At 31.2% G+C, this 22,309-nt stretch overlaps 1 protein-coding gene and 1 long non-coding RNA gene across 2 annotated transcripts; one reads left to right on the top strand and one right to left on the bottom strand.

Moving 5' to 3' along the window:
* The first annotated feature begins 14,368 nt into the window (after positions 1 to 14,368).
* Positions 14,369 to 18,101, top strand: LOC114132619 (protein hairy). Its single transcript, XM_050201333.1, has 3 exons — positions 14,369 to 14,871; positions 16,319 to 16,414; positions 16,493 to 18,101. Exons 1-3 carry the CDS (start codon positions 14,767 to 14,769, stop codon positions 17,138 to 17,140), a joined length of 849 nt encoding a protein of 282 aa, XP_050057290.1. The 5' UTR covers positions 14,369 to 14,766; the 3' UTR covers positions 17,141 to 18,101.
* A 1,928-nt stretch (positions 18,102 to 20,029) lies between these two features.
* LOC126550222 (uncharacterized) lies at positions 20,030 to 22,296 on the bottom strand. Its single transcript, XR_007604264.1, has 3 exons — positions 22,204 to 22,296; positions 20,568 to 20,737; positions 20,030 to 20,210 (listed from the first exon to the last, which is right to left on the bottom strand). It is a non-coding gene; the product is annotated as an uncharacterized LOC126550222 (long non-coding RNA).
* Between the last annotated feature and the right edge of the window lie 13 nt (positions 22,297 to 22,309).

Below are 22,309 nucleotides of genomic sequence, written 5' to 3'. Positions count from 1 at the left end.
CACGCCATATAATGATATACGTAAGCGCATAATACACGGTGTGCGTGTGTGTGTGCGTATACGAATCCAATCTTCTTTTCGTTGTTCTGTGCCGCCGCCGACACGGCATATCCATAATATATATATGTATTTTATTATTATACATTACACATAATATGTGTATTGTATATTATAACAGAAAGAAACAAACAGCCCAGACGAGTGTTAGTGTGTGCGTGAGTTGAGTTCGACGGGTTTCCCTCCCCCCTCCGTCACATAATGCCCGAAGGGGTGAGGCTGCCGCCACCGCGGTTCCTATACATAATAATAATAATATAATGTGTATCTCGAGGGGTACGCCGCCGCCACCGCATCGAGTTCTACGAGTGACGTTTTAGGGGGGAGACGAGACGAGACGTCGTTTTGAAACACATCTAGGATGATGATAATAATAAAAATGTGATGTTATATTTTTGTATCGGTGCGCATATAATATAAGCCGCTTGATAATTATATCGTATACTCTGCAGTCTTTGTATACCGTAGGTCAATAACTGCAGCGGAACGTGCGGGGCATTTTTCCCCGTCGAAACGAAAAAAATATTCCCAAAATATGCAGTACAATAATAATGTGTAAAAAATAAATTACTGAAATTCAAAAACTAGTTAGGTCAGTTATTAACTTAAATGTTTTGCGTCTATAGAATAAAATAATAGGTACCTATACAATTAGATTGACATCATCATTATTATATATTTGTTTCCTCACCATCCGGTGCCTCAGCTTCTTTAACAAATATATTCTTGTCGCCCCTTGAAGGTTTGAGGGCAATTCTGAGCGCATAATTTTAACTCGGCTATAATAAATATACTAAGTTTAATTATTACCTCTGGGCTCTGACATACTCACTAAATTTAAAGAAATTGTTTACAAGCAGCGCGAGTTTAATATACCAAATGCAATATTATATTATACGCAGTGTCTATCAGTGGAATTATGATTGTAATCGAAATGTATTTGTTAAAATGATACTCAAACTTCGTAAAAAAAACCTTTTTTTCTACAGTAGTCAATCATCAATGAGTCATCTGAAAAACGAAAAACAGTTTTATTTTTTTTAATAAGATTTTTTTCGTACAATCAATTTATAAACCTTATTATTAACCTACAATTACCTGTAGGTACGATACCTTCCGGTACGTGGCGGTAGTTCTTTGTAATAAAAAATAAATAAGGGATGTAACGTACATTTGACATGATGATTTCCGTTCATGTTGTTTACTACCAGCTCACATCAATCTATGAAACAAAATAATGCTATTACATTATAAACCGGCGTTGTAATTTTGTGCCTACCTTTTTATATCATATCTTATTATATATCAAAATGGCTAAAAACCTAATCAAAGATATTATTGTTTTTAAAATGTAATAAATTATTGTATCTTTATATTTATTAACATAATATCAATTAAATCTTAAAAGTAAATGTTTGATGGTGTCTCGATATGAATAATAATAATAAATTAATTTACCTATAGTATAGACTATATAGATAATATTAAAATAATAAAACGTGAGTAAAAATGTAAATTAAAATATTGGTCTAAATTCTATAAAAAATATTATTTTGATTTTTTAGAATAGCTAATGAATTATTAATGAACAACTGTTTTTACTTTAAAAGTAATACAAAGTTTAATATTCTTGTTGCACAGAAATTACTAAACCAAAGTATTTAAAATCGTTTATAATTTATTATACTTTAATACTTTATAGCCCTTAGCTATTAATAATTAGTAATTGCTATTTCTAACACAGAACACAGATACTCATTTAAAAATGATTAATTTAAGATTTTAATTAACCTTTAAAACGTTTATAAAGAATAAAGATCAAGCAACAATCTTAACATTTATTAATTACGCAAACAAGTTAAACATTCATAGGTAGTTAATGTATTACATATACATATTACAATATTATGTATGTTATAGTTATAATTAAATTGAAATATAGTATATAGTTTAAACCAATTTTAATAATATTTTATCAAAATAATATGTGAAATTTAAAGCAAATACGTGTGGTATAATTATATAAATACGAGTATTAAACAATTATTAAAATAATAAAATAAAATAAACAACGATATTTTTATTTATAAAAATTTAAGGTTATAGTATCTATAAAATATAATTCCATAAAAATTCAATAGAACTTTATTAAACACCACTGGATTGGAACTACCTACTACTTCGGAGAAAAATATGTATTCATTAAGTCCACATAAAAAGTGTATCGATATCTTTAATAAATACATATATAGTTTTATAGCTTAAACATAGTTAAATCCAGTAAAAGAAATTTACGTTTTTTATTACACTTATTAGTATTTCATTACTATAATCATCATACATATTTAGATTTAAAATGTTATTACATTTTTTAAGTAGAATCTCTTGATTTCAAGAATAATCATACTATTTCGTTGCTATTATTCTTTGTATATACACACGCTATACATATATGACACAAAACATTCGTTTTGCCGCAAAAATACATTTCTTTGTAATCGGTTATAATGGTGCCACAGTAAGCAATAAAAAAGGCCCCTCGCTAGCACCTATACAACTTTATTGTAATATAGGTAAACCTAATGTTATATTATTATTACGAGTTTAAGACGATGATGACGACAGCAATGCTAAGTCGGTAATAATAATAATGGATATGACGCGTGATTTATTCGCACGAAGATCTACCGCTTTGATGGTATTTTTGATTATCATTTTAATTTATTTCGCCTTGAATGGTATCTACAAACCTTAAATTATTAGTTATAATATTGTATTATAATTCGTATATTATTTTGCTAACACTTTATGGGCACGAATTATGTGCATTAAGGGCCATGTATCCCCAACTCCCTTTTATTTTTTATTGTGTCTTTGTAATCGCTTTTGTACCGAAGCACGGTCATCCATTAAATCATTATTTTCATAATCATGGTCAGAAAACATAGCAATAATTTTACGATCTCGTTCGGCGGTAAAATATTAAAACGCAAAAACAGCAGGTAAGCGCTTATTCGTACATAGGCTATATTATACGCATATAATATAGTATGGTCATGATATGACGCAGATACTTATGTGTTGCATTTTATAAGATGCAATCAAATGATCGCTAAATATTATCATGGCTAATAGAGTAATAACTGTAATAAGATATTTTTCATCGAGCTTTATTTTTTAATAGGTTCTAGCTGAAATTTTAATATTATACTAGATAAAACAAAAAAATAAATAAATAATCGAAAACTTTTTTTCCATACCAATACCGGCTATATAGTATATACCATAGTTTTCTTACATAAAGTGTGTATAAAGTGTGCTCATTTTCCAAAATTTACATTCACTCTAGATTTTCAGCACAATATATTTTGGTATTCTTAAATAAGAATTACTTTTGAATTATTATTATTTTTAAAAAAATACGAGAACAATTCGTTTAATACAAAAAATTAAATTTTATAATGTTAGGGTAACGCTCATAAAAGGTTATAGAAACCAATACTGCAGCTTTACTGCTCTAGAGTCTAGACAGTATCAATTGACTTTTTTGTAGTAGTATAGACTATAGACATCGTCATTTAAATAAGGTGCTTTGGTTGCAGCCACCGGAAGTCATTTCCTTGGTATTAAAAACAATAAGGTTCAATTATGTGTAGTGGTTGAGTGTATGTTCTATGTTTATGATGTGTTAAATATGATTATTAAAATATAAAATATTTTAGATTTTACCCATCATAATTTTACATTCATTTAATAACCTTTCGATCAAAGTTTAGATTACATAAAAAGTTGTTAAATATATGTAACTGTATTATCGCTGCACCTTAGAATGAGTTCAATGAACTATATAAATAAACTGTATAAATATTTAATACTAAAAATAAATTCATTTTAAATACAATTAAGTATATCTTAATAAGTTTACTTGCTGATATTGTTGAAAAAATTATAATAATGAATAAAAAAATGAAGATTTTAATAATGAACTTTGTTTTTTAATATTTTTATATTATAATTATGACTTATATAAGCTATAACTCATATTATTATGATTATCTATACATCTTATTACATAATATATAATTTATAAATATTATTTAAAAGTTTATAACTAGCAGATATTGCGACTGATATTAGATTCTGATTAACAATTCGTAGGAGGTTCACGTGTGATATAATAATGGCAATTATTAATAAAATTACATGAAAAAATATTTATTCAAAATAAATAAAATGACTAGGTTTTTCATAGATAACATAGATTGTTACTTCATGCGTGCATTGTGCAAACCACAGAATATGTTGAAATGCGTCAGACGTCAATACTCAGTAATAGTTAAGTTTGTAACAGCATGTATTATGTCCAGGTAACATACTATGTGTTTGTCTATCTCGTCTTACAAAAAAAAAAGTGTATAATTTTCAAAGACCATTATAATAATATAGTGTATGTATATGTTAGTATATGTACCTTGTACCTACTCGGATAATATATATAAAAGCGAGTTACGGTCCGTAATGATTATTGTTGCAGCCAAAAAATTGACCGTTGTCGTATAGTTGTTTTATCGTATACGTATAATAAATGTGTAGGTCTGAGCGTTATAATTCCTGTGCACACAAAATCAAAAGAAAACGAGTTTTTAAAGAAAACCGTATAAGCACACCGCCGCGCCGCCTTACCGCGGTGGCAGGTGGCAGGTGCAATCTCGTCGCAGCAGCGTACGCACGCACATTATCTTCACGATGGTTTTTTTTTATATACATTTTCCTCTCTCCGAAACCCAGTCCAAGATGCTATGAAATGACAATACTATCTGAATCCGAGATCTGGTACACCCGAATTCCATCTGAGCCTCTGCCGTGTGCATTTAATGATCGACTGCAAAAGGATACCAACGATTTTTCTTTTTTCTTTTATGTCCTCTCGTTCGCCGTAAAGACCGAAAAAAAAAAGAAACAAGTTTTTCTATATAATATGTCTATTTATAAGCATGTATATCGATTATCGACCGATGGCTGATTTACACCATCTTATACGACTGTCGTGTTTTGTTATTAATCGATACTCGTCTGTTCTATAATTACAATTATTATTGCCTACCCTCATTACGCATCACACAATATAGATACACACCCTATCCTGTCGTCCGCACTCGGCTGTAATAAGTATTCTTTATTCCTGCCTGCCTGTGTATTCATCTTCTTATATATGCGCCCAACATTATTGCCACCATTATTATTATTCGTAATCATCGACAAGACGTGCGATGCAACCCCAAAGGCGGGCCCAACGCGCCCTTAACACCTGATTACAACTCTTTCGCTGAAGTCTTAGAGACCGCCAACACCATGATAACTATGTAGTTGCCATACTAATCATAACACGTCGTCGATACCGTGTATACGATATAATATACCGGTGCGTCTATATAGATACCGATTGGGAGGACTCTGGTATATTATTGTTGAAGGTTGAACCCTTTTTAATTTTATTCTTATGTGTAATAGGTATCTTTAGGTAGCTTGTTGACTGAAGGTTATATGGTATACGTAATATGTATAATAATTTGGAAGCATATTGTAACTTACTTTAAGTCATTAGGTATATTGTATTTGTTTTGAGATAATAATATCATATACCTATTATACCTTAATAATAATATTTATTTAATGAAAACTGTACAATACATAGGATATACCCTAACTCATAGTTTCTTATTTACATATGTATGACGGTGTGTAAGTATAAATTTATTTCATTGAATGTTAATAAAAAAAAATTTTTTTTAATTTATATTTTGAAGCGCAAACGTATTTTTATTAAAAAAAAAACGCATAATTCGGGCATTTTTTTTCTATTTATAAATAAATATATTTAGTAAAATAAGTAATAGTTTATCTATATTTATGAATTCATAATATATACTAATTATTTTATAATTTTAGTTAATGCATAAATTTGTTATTCTATCTTTTTGGGTTCATATTTTGAAAATGTCTGTTTAAAATTAAACCATGAAACATAAACAGCATTTCCTGTTTCAAATACTTAATGGATTATTACTTGTTTTTAAAATTTCATCGACTTGTGATTTTACCACAAGGGCGAGTAAGGTCGGCATGTGTTTTGCTTAACACCCTAAATAGCACCTGTTTATCACATTTCAATACAACCTTCTACCCATTCACCCTAAAACCAGATTTTAAAACAAGGATGTATGGTAAAATACTGAGTATTGGTTTATTTCTCAAATGACATTCTTTGTTACGAATATTAAGATGATTTTTATTAGTTGAAAATTTGAAGCATTTGTCTTGATATTATTAAATTATCCATATAAGTTCCTAATGTAACAACGTAAAATTTAGTAATTTAAGTATTTAGTATATAAATATGTAAAATGATTCGTGTCATACATTCTACATTCTATACTGTGAAATCTAGAAAAAGGCCTAAAACCGATTCTTCAGGTTATGATAATTTAAAAAAAAGAATATTATGTTCAATATCATATTTTATAAAGGCGATTATACGATCGGCATTGCCGCATCAAGCCGTCATTATAGTCTGTCTACGTTTTGCCGCTTTGTAAAATGTATGCCGGAAAACGTCGTCCAACTGTTTTAAATTTCAAATACTCAAATTTAAAATTATATTAAATAAATTGTTTGATAAAAAAATAAAAAATAAATTAATTAAAAAAACGTACTTGTTGTTCGAATTATTGTACAAAAAAAACCAAGTACAAATAATGTTCCCGCTAAGCGCCGCTTCAATATAAAAAGAAATGTTTTAAATAAAATCCACAGGTATTCGTATAAAGAATAACAAAGATCGTTATAAAGATTTTATAGATGTATATTTAACAGCTGCCTTAGAAAATGTTAGTACATCAAAATATCAATATTGAACAAGACATTGATGTATTAGTTGGATCGTAAAAAAATAATCCTGTAAGGGTATTTTTGTTACCCGGTTTCGGGTTGATAAGCCTCCCCTTGTACGCTAAATATTCAGTTTCTGGTACACTGGTTATTGGATAAACGCCCCGTTATTTGTAGTTATTTGTAAGGCGTGTACCGTACCTACATGTAAAAGGTGTATTTTTACCTGGTGCAAAAAAGAAAAACACCGACTAGTGTATACATACATATGTACTATGCTATATATGAATAGCCTGTCATTTCAGTATCCACACTATATCTTTAGACAAAACGCCAACCCCACCGTGACTGCAGGTATAATTAGAATCGCTGCTGGAGTTGAAACCCGTGAATAACCCAAGAACGGAGTTAATAACTTCAGAGTTCAGATATCCCGAGCAGGTGAACATTTTTGAAGTGGCATTTTGAAAAATTATATACGATTCAGTATCTTTGATAATGCCATGGCTTATTTTAAACAAGAACTCAAGAGATGCTTATCAGTTGAGATCGGTAAAGTCGAGGGTGATAAAAAAAATATGTATAGAGATAACTGCCATATGCGAAGCTATACGAATACAGAATACAGATTTAGTTAACCCAAATTTTCAGTATCTATTTTTCAGTTATATTTAATCACTTTATATGTATTTCTTGTTATCATTAAAAAATAATATTACGAGTATAATAAATTTACATAATATCATTTCAATTAAAAATTTATTATTATAGAATCTAGTAGAGATAAGTACTTAAATATTTTTTATACATACGTGTATATATAATATAAATTTAAAAACTATTTTTCGAACACTACCAGTATATTCAAAATGCATAATAACATACCCAACTAAAATATCAACACTGAAATTGTATGATCTCAGTATTTTAAAATTCAATTTAAAAATTATCAAATAGACATGCATTGAATATGGCGTATTATACACTCATTGTTAGTCTGAATTCATTAGAATTAATTTATTTCATTGGAAACAGGAAATAACTCTAAATTGACACTAAATCTATTCTCATATTACATTTTTACCCTTGAATATTATGTATTATAATTTATAAGTATAATAATGCCCTGTACATTATCTAAGCCTACATAATGATAATACTACATATGGACAAATTTAAATTTATGGTTAAAATCTATTATCATCTAATGAGTATGTATGGTAATTTATTTCAGTAAATTTAACGAGTCAGTGACTCATCAATTTATAACTTATTTGATTTCAGTAAGTACCTATCTACCTATACGTATACACTCGAAATTATAATACAACTAGTTCAGGCACTTCAGGTGCAAAATTGAAAAAACCATAAATTAGTCTGCTAGTTTAATTATTAGTATGGTTGTACAAAATACCACGTTCGTAGCAAAAAAAAAAAAAAAATTAAATTAAAATTAATTTCCGACACTTAAGGTGTTTACATAGCCCGAAGAACAAACAATTTTTTTTTATACCTGCAGGGTTGCTTCAAAAATGTTCTCATCATATGTGCTCGATTAAAAATAAATACATGCGTGCATCGTTGGTCTAACATTAAATTTGGCCGGAGGCCAGTAAGTCCGAAATTCTACCACCCCGTGAATAAGTAGGCGTCACCTCAGCAAAACGGGCAAGTGAGCAAGGTGCAACAAGTTAATGGGCCATCTTTACACCTGGCTAACAATCTCGGCCAACCTGTATATTATAGTGTGTACATTCGGCACCTTGATAACAACGCATGGTTAAAGAAAAAAAATGTATATAATAATAAAATATAAGAGAACCGGAAAAATTGGCCCGTGATTACACGTCACATTGTAGTCGTCTTTCGATTGTTGTTTATAATGATTATCGTAGTCATTATCAGAAGCCTACCTCTTCCATGTGATCATTAACGCGTCAGTATTTCCGTTCTACAACTACGCCTTTTTTTATAGTACCTAAGATAAAAAGAAACAACAGAATTCATGGATTTTTGGTTCTCCAAAGCCGCAAAAATGATTATAGTGGATGCAGGATGAATGATTCGTACATATAGAACAGTAATACAAAAAAAAAAACTATTCATATTATCTTAACTTTACAAGAACAAAACAATAAACAATTTGGTAATCCCTATTTCCATATGGGTAAAATATAAAAATTATTTATTGAAACTTGTTTGATCAGTTGATCTAATACACTTATACTATATTCCGTAATATATGCTATTGTCTTTGTTTATCATACACAAAACAATGCATAATTAAATATTATATTCTGTGTAACAAAAATTGAGGATTTTAATGATTATATATGAACTATGTGTTATATATTATGATATTATAACTTAAATAAATATGAGTTCTGTATATATATATTTATGAACACCGATGCATATGTCGACAGACGAGTGATGTATTTTATAAGTTTAAAATTAACAGATTTAATTTTAAAAAAAGTATTGTTTATCATTTAACATAAAAATACTATACACTATTTATGTATCCGTAGAATTATTTATGCAAATTTTAATACAATTACTTAAAACATTTATGGTATTTATTACTTATTAGTTATTATATGCATATCTATAAAAATTGTTTATTTAAAATAAATTGGTAAATATAAACATAACACATAAAACCAACATTGTTTTTATGGAATTCGAAATCTATTTTACACAATTCCCCGTATAAAATGTTTATTTTCTTAACTTTATGACTATTTTTGAAAAAAAAAACCAAATGCATAATAAAAAATCACAAAGTTTAAGTCAGGTCGTTGTAATTTGACTGCAGCAAATAAGAGACATATACACCTGCCGAACGGAAAGTTAGTTTCCGTTTTGCAACTTTATTCAAATCGGGGCCAAAATACGTCGACCAAAAACTCGAAACCACAAGGTACTCAAGTATAATATACAGATAGACACGTACAGAGGCCATACAGGTGACGATGTAACAACAGCTTTGGCGGCAAACCGACGTTGTCGCCGCGCGATTGTGCAGCGCATATATACATTAATTCTGCAGATCGTTCCTTGTCGGGGATCGCGAGTTCTTGGAAGAGACCGTCGAACATCCTGTGTGCATATAATATATAATAACAACATTATGATATATTATTATACATACACGGACGGACGTACACTCGGCCACTTTATCGCGTTAAGGGTGGCCCCGGATAACACATGCCGGCAGACACTTCTACCCCACTCGCGCACCCCCTCGCCCGACGAACCCCGCGAACTGCTGCAGCCGCTGCAGTGGCGACGACCATAATAACATTATATACATGTATATAGCTATTTTTATGGCGAAACACACGGAATTAACACGTTTGGACGCACATCGGTGCGGACGGTTTTTACACTCGGACGGACGCGCATAATGGCTCACCGTCTTATGCACACGCCGAGTAACCGGAGATGTAACCAAACCCCATTGTGTCGACGGAGGTTATCCGCAAAATATTTTATACACACACCGCGAGCCAGTTATAATGGGACGACAGTATAATATATATAATTTCATCAGCGGGCCCCTCCGCCGTAGCCGTTTTATTTATATTTTCTTTTTTATACTCGGTCGCGGGGGGGTACGTTTTTAAAAACCCAATACAAAACACGCATAATGGATTTACCCTCGGATTTGTCGACCGATACATTATATATTACCACTGCTACAGGTATTATATTTATATTATTATCATCGTCGACGTTATATTGTATTATTATTATATATTATTGTGAGTAGGCACACATAATATTATACATACCTATATAATAGAGTATAATACACACGCGCTCACGAGAAAAATACATCTCGAGCGGCGACGTATCAAGGGGATGGATGCGCGCGCGCTCGCGCGTTATTTAAGGTAGCCCGGCGAAGACGAGACCTCAGCTCGGTCGTCCTTTTGTGTTCACGGACGCCCCCACCGCCGGCGAAGACTATACTCACGAGTCCGAAGAAGCTAGTGGTGTCCAAAACGGTCCATCGGCACCGGATCGACGACTCGGCCGCCGGTGGCGTATTGGTAACCCGCGGGCTCGTTAAGAAGAGAAGAAAATCTCTTTACCCATATACAACACGCACGACTGCGGCTCCGTCGTATATAATATTATTATAATAAAATATGCGGTTCAGTCGCGGCGGCGGGTGCGCGCACAGAGGCTGCTGCCGTGCTGGAACCGACCGACTGGAACACGCGACCGTGGTGGCGGTTCGGCGTCAGCGACGGCGGCGGCGGCGACGGTTTTGCAGATGCTGCGTGAAATCATTGTCTCGTCTCACACGGGTCGTGTCCGTCGTCGCCCGAGCCCGACAAGTCGCCCGGCCTATCACACGCAGCGCATTTGACATTGTCTAATGTTTATTTATATATATATGTGTGTGCAAAGAAATATGCAGTGTGTGTGTGTGTCTGAATAATAATAATAATACGACCGGCGTATATTGTGTGCGATGACGTTGTTGAGGTAGTTGCAGTATTATATATATAGTGTATAAAATCGAGGAATTGATTTGTTATAGCATATGTGTCCCCGTTGTCGTCGATGCGTTTCGATATCATTTCCACGTCGTAATACGCTGCCTATATAGCACAGCTGCAGTGTCCTAAATGTTTTTTTGACTTTTAAATAAAATGTAACGTAGAATAGGTGGTATTATTATAATTTTTATACGAGGACAACAACATTGTCGCTACAGGGAAAAAAATGTTATATTTTTCATTTCAATATTCGATTTTATCAAAACTGTAGAACTTTCCGAATGTCGCAGTAAATAAAATGTGACCATGCGTCATCTTCGATAGTTCTAAACTGTTTAAATTCTATTGTAATTTAAAACATATTGAAAAATGAACATTTCGTTGTTACTGAAGTCTTAAAATTATCATCATATTCTATCAATATAATTAATATTGCTGAAAAATCATGGTCTACAATTATATTGTTATTTTATCAGTTTTTGAATTTGATACAACAAAATATCGAAATCGATTTTGGCGAAATCAAATTTGCGTAAAATTTCCTTGACATAGTTTTCTATGATTATATGAACAACTAATAATAATTCATGAATCAGCCGACAGAGCAATCGGTACAGACATGTGAAACCCTGCAACTAAGGCAAAAAGGACACTCCGAAAGTAATTTTGTATTAATTATAACAATAGGTAATCATTGAAATATTGAATCAGTTCAGGTTGTAACTATTGATTTTAAACACTAAAAATTATGTTAGGTATTATTATAATTAATAATAGTATTCTAGAAGAATAGTCATATTAAATAGTATACCACTTTGTCAATACGGCAATAGATACCTACTGTTTTCTTTTATTTTCTATGTTCTATTGTTGTACACAATATAGCTTCCAGTTACAATACTATATATATGTTACTACTATATAGCTATAGTGCTGATTATTTATAAATTACAAGATTAAAACAATGAGTACCGTGTTTAAATATAATTTATACCTATAGGTTAGCAGTATAAGTAATATATTACCAGTATAAGTATTGTAATTGTAGGTACACCAGCAGCTAACGTTTTCATACGGTTTTGGCCGAGGAAATACCTAAAGAAGACGTGACAAATATTATTATTTCGAAATCGTAAATAAATCTGGAATTGATAATAATCAATTTCTATGTCCTATTTATTACGTATAGGTTATAATATTATTACATAATATTCTAAAGCCAAATGTTTATTTTACGACTATAACATATTGGGGTGGCCCTTAATCCTATTATTCACGTTATAAAATGCAGGTAATACTGTGCCGGTAGGTTTTTTTTCAAACTTTTATCTCGAAATACACGCGCATTACGACAACGAGCATCACTATTTTTATAAGGAGTGAGGTACTCGCGGTCCAAATGCAGGTGTTGGCCCGTAGGGGTTAGCCGTTTAATACATAATCTGGTACATATAGTGTCTATTAAATTAACCGAGTGACGAACACGTCTTGTTACTCCGTACATACACTCGAACGGTCGGATTGAGTATCTATCCGACACCAGTCACGTACGCGATACAAGGAATCTACGTAGGCAGGACGCGTCGGTAAACAAATCGAACGAGGTACGTGTAGGAAGTAAAAAAAATAATAATAATTACGTGTACACATTATACCCGTATCCCGTATACGAACGATATGAGCCGATAACGCGTAGCAAAATAAAGGGGTGAAAAAACGGTTGTGAGCAGTACCCCAGTAGGTATATGGAAATTAAAAAAAAACGGAAAGGTTAATGTAGTATAATATTAATTTATAGTCATCGTGTTCAGACGCGTCTCTCGTAGCCGTAACTCCAGTATTGTTCAGGTCTGGTGTTCGAGCGAACAGCAATATTAATGCAACAATATCAGTGGCGGTTCAAGCGCATGTGGGCAGTGTAACAAAATAACAAAATTTCCGGTGTCCCTTATTTTAAAAATGTGATTTTTATACAAAAATTAGACGTTTTATCATTTGATAAATTATAACGATAATTTTCAATAATTATCTACAACTCTATTTTCCAAACACGAGACTGAAAGAGGAATTGAAAGAGACACAGCACCAAAATCTCCATTAATGATCCTATATCATTACCTACCTATTATAATTAATATTATAAAGATTTTAAACTACACACTTAATGTATCTACTGCTAATATTTAAGGTAGGTATTTGTGGAAGCTATAAGCATAAATATTTTGTTAAAAAAAAAAAAAAACGTTGTGAGGGGGAGGAAATTATGAATATTATTCGCAGCTAGTTAAAATCTAATTATAAATCTACTGTTGCCAATGCGAAAACGTAGTGTCCTTCCGCCTGGCAAAATAATATATAATTAAAAAATAACAATCAAATACCTACAATATATAATATCAAACGAACATTACGAACGAAACGACACGCCGCGGCGATGGACCGCTTGTTTGGACGGGGGACCGGACGACAAACGGAAATCCTAAGCAAACAACGACGTCCGTAGTAATAATAATATTATTATAATATCGTTATTATCTGCGGCCGCGCTAAATATTTGCGTTTCGCCTTTACGCCCGTCGCGCGTATTCACGCGCGGCGATAGTGGCAAAATAGTATATAACAACAAGCAACAATATATACCCAACTGTTTAATAATAATAATAATAACGATAAACGATAATAATGATAATAAATAAACAATAATAACGAGTAGGTAAATAACTGCAGACCGAAGCGAGCCGCTCCGGCGGGTGGGTGGCGAGTCGTCCGTCGGCCGCCGCCGAGACGGGGTCGCGCGCGACCGTCACGAGCAACAGGTCCCCCACCACGGCGGCCCGCCGACGGCACCTGTGCGCGTGTGCCCGCCCCGTGGCTCGCGCGCGCGTTTGATGTGTGATGCGCGTGGTGTGCGCGCGTGCATGTGTTGCGCCGCCGCCGCGCGTGCGCGTGCGCGTGTGCGAGCGTGTTCGAACGCGCGCGCGACCGTCTCTCTCTTCATTCCGCTGGTTTTCGGCACGGAAGCGCCAAGTGACACGACGACGCCTCTCTCACCGCTCTTCGGCAGCAGCTCGCACCGACACGCGTCGCCACCCGGTGGGTCTTCCGCGCTCGTCCGTCTCCGCGTGTGCACGCGCCTACGAACTTTTCGCGTATCGCGACCGGTCGGCCGTGCTTTTTTATCGTTGTGATTTTTTTTTTCGTCCCCGTTTTTTACTCGTCGTCCGCGCGTACGACCTCAGATATCGCTCGCTTTTTTTTTTTTTTTTTAATTTTTTTTTTTTGAAGACAACGAAAAAGACCCGTCGTCATGACTTCCGGAGTGGCGGACGACGCGGATCCGCTGCACACGCAGCGCTCGCCTTTGGCCGCGGACGCGTGCAGCCAAAAGAAGATAAACGAAAACAATCGTCGGGTGAGTTGAACGATTCGAAAATAATAATATGTGTCATACAGAAATGACGATTAGCTGGTAGGTATGAACGCGTCGTGTACCTACTCGGTGCGTTTCGCGAACAAACCCCGCTATTGACTGCAGTGATGGGCTATCGGTACTCGTACTTAAAATATTTTAAAATTTATAAAAATAATCGGCGAATTCAAAGATTGAAAAAAAATAATTTCGACGAATACAAAATTAATATATGTGTGCGATATGTACGATTTTACTACAATTAACTGCAAAGTTGTCGGAATAAAATAAATATTACATTAGGTATTTGAACAACCTTCAATAATAGTAATGTTAATAACGAGTAATAACAATAATTGTTATAGTCTATAGTAATTACTACAACACTCTCAAGTTTTAATTGTTAAAAACGCATTTTTTTTTTTTTTTGTTATTTAATTAGGTATGTTTTAATGAAAATTATAAAACTATTTTACTATTTTATTACTTTTTTATTTTGATATTTACTTTACTTCATTTACGTTTGTACTTATGCCTATTACGTCTTACTACCTATATGCAGTTATAAACCATATTACACACTTTTTTTTTTTACGATAAATTATCTAACATGTTCAATGATAATTAATTATATAAATTCAGATCAAATCTAATAATCAAAAATGCATATTATGTCATACGTTACACTGTTACTTAATATTTAAATAATTTAACGATCTTACATTCAAAGAAAAATTTAAAAATATCATTGTATTTTATTTTAATTTATAGCATAACAATAAATGTAAGTGTAACCAATTAAATTGTGTCGTTAAATACTAAGGTTTTAATATCTATATTATACTTATATTGTTATTATCTCTTTTAAAATTTAAATGTGCGTTTTATATTCATTTAATTAAAATAAATCACTATAAAAAATGATGTAAAGTATAAATACTTTATTAGACAATAGTTCACTAAAGAACAAATATTGTATTACCTAACGGCTAACATATTATTTAAAATTAAAAATATTTACTCAATACAATTTTAATTTATATTAAATTTAATAACTTAACTTATTAAATTATTTTAGAATGACTAAACTGCTAGAGTGAGATAAGTTAATAAATATTTAATAAATACTGTAATAACTATAATAAGAAATATAAGTTTTGATTTTCATAGTTTATTTTTTAAAACGTAAAAATTAGTTAGGTATAGGCAGCTTCTTATACATACACGTGTCATTCGTGTTGTGGTTACGGCTCACTTGTAGATCGCAATCAGAAAAAAAATTAACTGATAGCCATTGAGAAATAAAGTAATAAACTTATTTTTACTGGTTTTTTTAACCGAGTGATAGAGGGTTTAATATGTTTTTAGTATAATTCTAAATAAACTATAATCACTCAGAACTGTCATTCGTAGAATAATAATAAATTTAATGTAATAATTTTTTTTCCAGAGTAACAAACCAATAATGGAGAAGAAAAGAAGAGCAAGAATAAATAACTGTTTAAATGAACTAAAGACTTTGATCTTAGATGCAACTAAAAAAGACGTAAGTATTATTAAATAAAAAAAAATTATAAAAATGTATAAACATATAAAATTGTATAAATTGTATTTTATTTTATAGCCAGCTAGACATTCGAAATTGGAAAAAGCAGATATATTAGAAATGACCGTAAAACACTTGGAATCTATGCAAAGGCACAATGTGGCTTTATCTGCTGCCACGGAGTCTACAGTAGCCAACAAATTCAAGGCTGGGTTTACAGAGTGTACCAATGAAGTAAACCGATTCCCCGGACTTGAACCTCACGTTCGCAAACGTCTCATGCAGCACTTGAATACGTACTTCAATAAAGAAAGTGGTAATAACAACCCAAAAATCCTTCCTACACCTCCAGAAAAATCAAACCTCCAATTACACTTGGACTCTAACCAGAACGCCATACTATTGGGCACTGGTTCAGCTTGTGGAGTTCAACTGGTTCCTACAAGACTTTCCAATGGTGATATCGCTCTAGTTTTGCCCTCTAGATCTACCGAAACATCACCGCCTCCGCCACTCTCCATGATTGCACCAACGCCGCCGTCCACTCAATCCGATTCGTCTGATACCGAGTCGCCTATGCCCGACAGGCCTTTATCGTGCTATTCAATGGGTAGCACCGATAGTACAGATACATATAGTCAACCAGAACTTCCCTTGGCGTTGGTTACCAAACACAGACGAGACGACGAACAGTCAGACCTAGAACAGCCCTGGCGGCCGTGGTAGCAATAATTGATTTTCTAGTTAAACAGGACCCTCTCATTAATTAAGCGTTTTTACTTTTATCTTCAAAACATGTGTATGATGCATGCTATTTTTATTCATTGACTTACATTAAATTATTTCTTTGTGCCATACGTTTGAAATCGTAAAAATTGTTTATTAGAAGTAAAAGGCTGGTAGCTCATAACTATTTCATAAGACAACTGACATTTATATTTTTATTTTTACGTCATAGTTCGAAAAATCCAATAAACAATTGAAATTATTTTGTTAGAATTATTATTTTTTTTTTAACGCTAAGATGTATAACAGTATGTACCTCTACTTACAAAGTTATTGAAACAAAACAGGGTTCGTGCAAATATTATGTTATTATAATTTCAAGATCAAATATTAAAATTGCCGGGCATCAGTGCAACATATTATGTTATCAGTGTTAACGGTTAATTCTTATCCAATTATCGTGCATGGTTAATACATATTATAATAATGATATTTTTATTTTTTATGTTCTATTTAATTTACATACCTACCTTGTACCTATAATTACATACGATTTATTTAATCAATTGAATTAAATGTGCATTTAATTTGTATTTGATTTAATCATCTTCTATACATAAATTAAATATTTAGCTTAAAACTTTAATAGTAAGAACTAAGAATGTAAGATATTTATAGAAGTGTAAAGATTTTGATTTAAATGACTTAAAATGCATAATCTATTTGTTTTTGTTAAATTATGTAAAATTGTAATGTTGTATTATATATTATAAATCTTGAATTTAAAAAAGTACCTTTACAGCAATAATTACATTGTCTTCCATTTAATTGTATCTTAATGGGCTTACCTGTTATTTACATGTTACTTTATTTTAATATTGTGTTATTCAATTATATGAAATATATTGTAAGTAATTACTTGATGTTTAAGTAATACAATTATGTTATTAAATTATAAAAACGTGTACATTTTTTATTATAATTAACAAGATGAAATATTAATATCCGTCATCCATTATCAATAATGGACTGCATAAAAATAAATAGAAAGGGCACCGAACGTTTTGTTTTTGTTTTTAACTAAAAACGGATGTACCGTTTGGACAAGTCTCGTACTCGATGTTTAAGCAAATAAAATAAACCGTTTAACTAACGTTATAATAAATTATAGGTACGTAGTTTAACGTTTTTAAAACGTTTAAATTATAATAATTATAATAATTTAATTTTGAATATCACTTTATAAATGTTTACTGTGTATATTATTAAATTTAAATTAGTTTAATCAAATTTAATAATAGACATTAAGTTGATAATATCGGAAAGCGTTTAGTCGTAATCGACAACTTATTAAGTTTAGCGAATCAAATAAACTTTTTTTTAAATATTCTAATACTGATGGATCCTAATGATCCTATACACAGATTGCTTAGATTTGCAGTTTTCACCTAGGAAACGGTAGGTATACGACCATCTGTAAAATATTGTCCAAACTGTAGATGCATACAAAACGATACATACATAATATTTAAGTTCGATTCGTCCAAACGAACTCGCTCCTGCGTAATGGTAATAAAATATGCTTCTTTAAAAAATTCGTTCTATCTGTATTATAATGTGCAGAATTCTGTTCTTATAACTATAAAAGGTATATAAATACACTGCTATATAATAGCAAAGTAGGTGGCACTGTCAATAAACTATAACCAGTCTTATACAGTACTCGAGTTGTCGAGTTAAGTATTCAAATACATTTAGATTTTAAGTGGCGAGATGATAAATCATTGTGTAAAAATAATGATTCTGAGCGATCTGACAGTCTATACAACAATTTTAATATCCAATGAATAATGATATTTTATTGTGTATTTTAATCATATTGTAACAATTATATAACCTGACTCTACATAACTAACTGCTGCAGAGTGTAAGCCTATACAATAACATAATCACACACAATATTAACTGTAAGGCCTTTTTTTTTAATACAAGCCATATAAGAACGATAGTTTGTTGAATGTTGTACACATTAGACGTCAACATTTAACACACTATATCGACTGCCGAACTCCGCAAAAATACTAGTAAGACTACAATAAAGCCACCTATTGTTGTAATTTGTAAAACTTAAGTTAAATATTTGTAAGTATTAATTGTCATAAGTATTTAGTAGGCGATATAATAATAATAAAACTGTAATTGAATCCTGGTTATTTTGATATATTTTAGATCCTTTACCTCTATCTTTTTCCTTTCTCTTCGTCCAACATGGGGATGACCATCCTTGTCCTATATCTCCATATATGACTCTGTTTCCCGTATCTAAGTAACATCCACACATCCACCTGTAATTTTGATTTTTAGATATTAATAATTAATTTTTCTATAAGTATCTAATACAGTGGAAGTATATTTTTGCAAAAAAAAAAAAAAATCGAATATTAATTATATAATTATGTTTATGGATTTTAATAACTCATACAAGGTAAGTTTATAAGTCAATATTTAGTGGGCAGCGGCTACTGACATGGCGACGTCTCATAGAACGGTCTTGTCAATGAGTTCATGGTGCATATTATACCATATATTTTTCATGCATCTATAGTACAATACACAAGGCAATAAACAAAATGTTGAAAACGAAGTATATGAAGTATATGTACATATTGACATTGTCACCTAAAAGCTTAAATCATATATGTACTATGTAGGTACTATAGTACTGCAGATTTTTGTTACATAGACTTTCAAGGAAAACAGGAAAAAAATTGAGATATCAAAAAATTCGAAAAATCGAGTATTTACAAAATTTTATATACAAATAATAAAATGGAAAAAACTTAACATTTAAGTTTATTTTTTTATCAACTATGTTTTCCAAATTTGACAATGCAGAAAAAGCGCCATTTTCCATACCTATTGTAATAATCTCAACAAAATGTTTTTGAATCGTATTTAGCTTGTTGAACTGTAACTACAGTAATATCCTTTTCATTTTATATGGTTTGATTTCACTTAAGCTGGGATTTTCGATGGTTTCCGATTACATTTCGTTATCTGTCCATATGTTCTTATCGTAATAAAAATAATAATTATTCACTCAAGATTACAATAAAAGGTTAAATTATAACGAGTTAGTTATCGAGAGTAAACCGCTATTGGGTGTAATGATAGTTTCAGGAGGATTTAAATGTATAGTTCTAGATAACGGAAAATTCGAGATAGCGGCGTTTGACATAAAAAGAATCTGCTGCAGTATATATTATGTAAATGATTTAGGCCTACAATTTGATTGTATCAAACTCTACACCAGTGGTTCTAAAACTAGCTAAAATTTAAATTGAACAGAGGCCACCTATTTTCTGCACATGTATAATTTAAAATTTTAACGTTATTTAAATATGTAAATGAAGTAAAAATGTTTTACCTCGTATTTCGACCGGTCATCACCGGACATCAACTCGCAGTATCGCACTTCACTGGGGGTCCACAGAAGCGCAAACCACAGTCTACAATCTAAATGACACGTTGTTGTATGAACTATATAAGTATGTTATGCCTTAACTGACCATCTACACACGAAGTATGAATAATGAGCTAAAATAATGATGTATGTTTTACTAAGATTAATATTGGATGGCACAAATTTATTTTATATAAATCTTTAGGTTTTACCTTATACTTAATATATCATAATATTTATGTTTATAATTATATATATATATATATTATATATATATATATATATATATAATATATATATATATATATATATATATATATATATAATATATATGATTGCCTATTGTCAATAGGTGGTAAGTAATAAGTATAGACACATCAAATAATTCCTTATAACGATTGAACCTAAGGTGATTCAGCGAATAACTATTCTAATGATATTCACATTATGTACTTACACTAAATAAATAATAACTACTTAAAACGGAACAATAAGTCCAAAGATCAACACTATAAGTAGAACCCTCATTTTCATATTATGACCAGTCTGCTTTCAGCTACCACCCTGTCCATCACACCGTTTTATTCTAACAGTAACAACTTAGCTTGAATAATTGATCTTACTTACTTATTGCAAAGTTATAAGTTAAAAATACACGTTTACAATAGTTTTAATTCATTTCATATACTCATACAAAAATTCTCGTCTTGATTCTATTTTGTAATCAACGCTTATAAGGTAAGAAGTTATATTGATATGCGTTAACACTTCAAGAGTAGTAAGATTATCATTAATTAAAGTTGAACAGAACACGTAGACCCAGGTGTGTCAAAAGAATAACTTATATATTTTATAGATCTGTATTCACGATCCCGAACAAATCGTAATAATATAATATAGGCATTAATAAACAATAAACGGTTAGTTTAAAGAACATCGACACTCTCAGCCCCATAATTTATATTTATAAATACCTGACTATACACACCTTAAGTCAATACATTATTATAAGGTGAAGATTCATCAAAAGCAACGCGCAGGCTTATTTTTTGATTCATTACACTATCGTCTATGATCGATGCCTCCAAAGCCTATAAAAAACTTATAGAAGCAAATATAATATAAGTATGTATGAAAAAAAAGTATCGTCGAATTTAAATAGCCATAGAAATGTAGAATAAATTATTATTATTATGTTATTACTCGACCTAGGTTTAAATACCTATAGGTGTTGTCTATTGGTAAAACCAAATCATTTATAGACTTACAGCTTACTAGTAAAAACAACCACAAAACATATTTTTTTTTAATTACCTACTTAATTAAAACACTTCAGTATTATAAGCTCTTCAATTAAATAATATTCATAATAATTGAGCTGTATAATACAAGATTAATCACCATGAAAATTATTTGTAGGTAAACAATTATTGTGATAAATGTGGTTTGTATAATGTTACTAAAAAAAAATTATTAACCTAGCAACATAAAATGTTAATGTAAGATTAATTGAAATTATTAATTGACACCTACAAGATAATATTAAAAATATTGTTATAAAAAATTCATAATAATAATAATAATAATAATAATATAAAACCTGCAGTGAACTAGTCCTTGTGTCCAATTTTACATCATGAATCCTTCGATTATACATTCACAACCGTTTACTATTTGCAGATAATATGACAACATGGTATGAACGT

The sequence above is a fragment of the Aphis gossypii genome, chromosome 2, assembly GCF_020184175.1.
Source record: "Aphis gossypii isolate Hap1 chromosome 2, ASM2018417v2, whole genome shotgun sequence".
Classification (NCBI taxonomy): Eukaryota; Metazoa; Arthropoda; class Insecta; order Hemiptera; family Aphididae; genus Aphis; species Aphis gossypii.
The sequence above is the reverse complement of the archived record's forward strand: the minus strand, read 5'-3'. Positions and strand labels throughout refer to the sequence as shown.